General features: G+C 54.8%; 1 protein-coding gene across 1 annotated transcript; it reads right to left on the reverse strand.

The window, feature by feature from the left end:
* Positions 1-332: 332 nt before the first annotated feature.
* On the reverse strand, positions 333-1,871 carry T069G_07142 (protein kinase domain-containing protein; the record flags this gene model as incomplete). Its single annotated transcript, XM_056174352.1, has 2 exons — positions 333-464; positions 525-1,871. 2 exons carry the CDS (start codon positions 1,869-1,871, stop codon positions 333-335), a joined length of 1,479 nt encoding a protein of 492 aa, XP_056027931.1.
* Positions 1,872-3,035: the final 1,164 nt, after the last annotated feature.

Raw genomic sequence — 3,035 nt, forward strand, 5'->3', positions numbered from 1 at the left:
CCCGCCATGTTACAAAACTATGACAGGCACACACAAATGCATTCGCCAGAGTTGAAGAGAAATGTAAAAATGAAGAGAACAAGTATTCAGTTGCCAATTCCGAGGGGTATTTTTACCTTCGCCACATGAAATCATTAAAAGTTTTTTTCTTTTCGTTGGGTCATGTTTCGTCATTCCATGCTGTTTAGCTCTGCCTGCTAAAGGGGAGGGAAAATTAAGCGATGGGGTGGCATCCAGGGGATGATGGAGAAAGGGAAATCCCGGAGCCATGAGGTGCCATCGCTGTCAGGCAGAGCGTTCTGTCGTGTATTGCACGAGTCGTGGTTCTTCTTTCATAGGCCTTCTTCACCGGCCTTGCAAAGTTTGATCTCACGAACCCACTCAGATTTAAGGACCTGAGCCGCCGTGAGACGACGTGTCGGATGAGGATCCAACACGGAGTAAATGACGTTGCGACAACGAGCCTGTAAATGTGTCAATGAAAATTCGGGTTAAAACATATATATATCAAGAGGCCGCCATACCCTATGTAATGACTCGATGGGGCCGTAGCCCTCTTCATCACGGCGACCCTCCAGGTAGCGAAAGTAAAACTCGTCGTCATCCTTCTTGGCGACGCGCCATAGGTGTCTACCAGTGCGCATGGCCATGTAGATAACACCGCAGGCCCAAACATCGACAGCGCGGGCGTCAAATTCCTTGTCGGTGTACTCCTCGGGAGCGATGTAAGGGGCCGATCCGCAAAGGCCAGAGACCATGTGGGCATCCGTCTCCCAGGCCATGCGGAAGCACTCGCCGTTGCCGAAATCGGTAATCTTCAGGGCGCCGCGCGTGGTGAGCAGCAGATTCTCGGGCTTGAGGTCGCGGTGGGCAACGCCCATCTCGTGGAGGTACTCGACACCCCTCATCATCTGCTTGAAGAAGCAGTCGGCCTCTTGGACCTCCAGCTTGCCGCTCGACAGGATGAGAGTGTACAAGTCGCCGCCAGCACAGAACTCCATGACCTCGCAGTAGTCGCCCTTGGCGTCTTTGAGCAAGTCGAGGGTGTGGATGACGTTGGGGTGGCGCAGGGAAGACGAGATGCAGAACTCGGCCGTAAGGCGCTTGCTGTACTTCTTCTCCGACTCGTCAGGCCGTCGGCGGAACTCCTTGACTGCGAACAGCTTCTCGCCGCTGCTGCCAACCTTTTTGTGAGATATCCTGACGATGCCAAAGGCGCCTCGGCCGACGATTTCTTGGCACTTGCCGTACTTCTCCACCAGGGTCGATGTGGCGTGGGGCCCGCCCTTCTTGTCGACGGCCTCTTCCTTCTCTTGACGAAGCGAATCGACCCAGTTGGAGACGAGCGAAAGATCGTTCTCTGGCGGAGGTTCTTGTTTCTTTCCGATGATGCTCCGCCACATGTCGGACAGCTTCTCCTGTCTTCGGCTGGATCTTAGGAAGTGCTCGTGTCCGCCCTGGGCCTCGGCGATGGCGGTGAAGCGACCTGACGTTTCCTTGAGCTTAACGGGCTCTTTCGGTTTGGCGACCGGGGGCTTTTCGGCGGGCTTCTCTATTGACTCTTTCCGCGGCACTGGAGTGGAAGCACCACTGACTGAGGGACCACGGGAACGGGAGCCCGACTCGCTGCCATTGGCGGCGACCTTTGTAACGTCCTTGGTAGAGAACATGCGAGAAAGACGATCCTTTACCGAGGCCTTCTCGGGGAGAGGCTTCAGCTGAGTCTCGCTGGGCGAGGGGGAGAGCCTCTCGGACCCATTCTGCGAGGCCAGAGTAGGCGATCTCTTTCCTCCCTCATGCGACGACTTGATGGACGAAGGTTTTGAGCTTTGAGCGGAGCTCGGTTTTGACTCGTTTGGAGCGGACGGCATGTTTAACGGCTTGGAAAGCGCCTAGCCGTAAGTGTGAGGTTATCGACGAGGTGGTATTAGGTCGAGGGTGCAGGCCAGTCGAGCGTTTATAGGCAAGCGAGTAGCGAACCGACGTTGCTTGATCCGGTGGCAAAGACCGGGATGCTGCACGGAGCTTGGTGGTGTATGGAGGGAGCCTGGAGGATTGCGTCGGCGGCGGAAGCTGGTTCCGGAGCAGGTAAAATGGGCGAAGGTGACGATCTTGTGCGACAAAAGCTAATGCGAGGCAAACAGGCCGTATAAGTAGGGGAAAATGAAGAGCGATCAAGCTCAACAAGAGTTCGCTGTCGGATCTGCGCCCGAGCTCTAGGGTAGCGATTGCTGTGACGCAACAAGTTCGAGGGTGTCGGTCGCTGTGCCTAGGCGGCGCTTGGAGCAGGGAAATCGAGGAGGGGTGTTTGCAGCGTCAGATCGAGACTGGGCAAACGCACAGGCGACACATGCAATTGCGTGGGGGGCGGTTTTTTTTGAGACGGAGGACAAACGCCTAAAGGCGGCAGATGCCCAGCAGGGATGAGGGTGTCGTAGGGCCAGCAAACCGGGGCGATGCTTTTGGGCGGACTTGATATGTGTATGTTTTGAAGTATGTTTTGCTGCTGGAAAGTTCCGAGTTGGGAGTTTTGGCTCCAATGGCAGCAGGAAAAAAGGCACAAAAAATGACACGAAAAAAAAGCGCCGCCGGGCTGAGTTGTCCCAGTAAAAAATGTGTGGTGGCAGTGGCGTGCGGTATAAGTGCAAAAGGGCCCGTCAACTAGAGGGGTGGAGCTGGGCGCCTTGAGGTGCCTATAACCAGACACACAGACACTAAAGCTCACACACACGCCCTGTTGGAAAAAAAAAATTGACAGCAATAGTCGCAGCTGGCCGAGACGAAGACGGACGGTCCAGCTCAGACGCCGGCGAGTGGAGGCTGAAGACGATTGCGATTGCGATTGCGAGGTGAGAGGGCCAATTCAGATGAGGAGATGAGGGGGGAGAGGTGAGGATAAAAGCAAAAAAAGAAAAAGAAAAAAGAAGAACAAGAAATGATTAAAGACGACTTTGACAATGCCAGGAAGATGGAATAAGAGAACAAAGACAAAAGGGGGCAAGGGGAGGAGGCAAGAGGCGAGCGAGAGGGAATAA

This window comes from Trichoderma breve, chromosome 4 (genome assembly GCF_028502605.1).
Source record: "Trichoderma breve strain T069 chromosome 4, whole genome shotgun sequence".
Taxonomy (NCBI): Eukaryota; Fungi; Ascomycota; class Sordariomycetes; order Hypocreales; family Hypocreaceae; genus Trichoderma; species Trichoderma breve.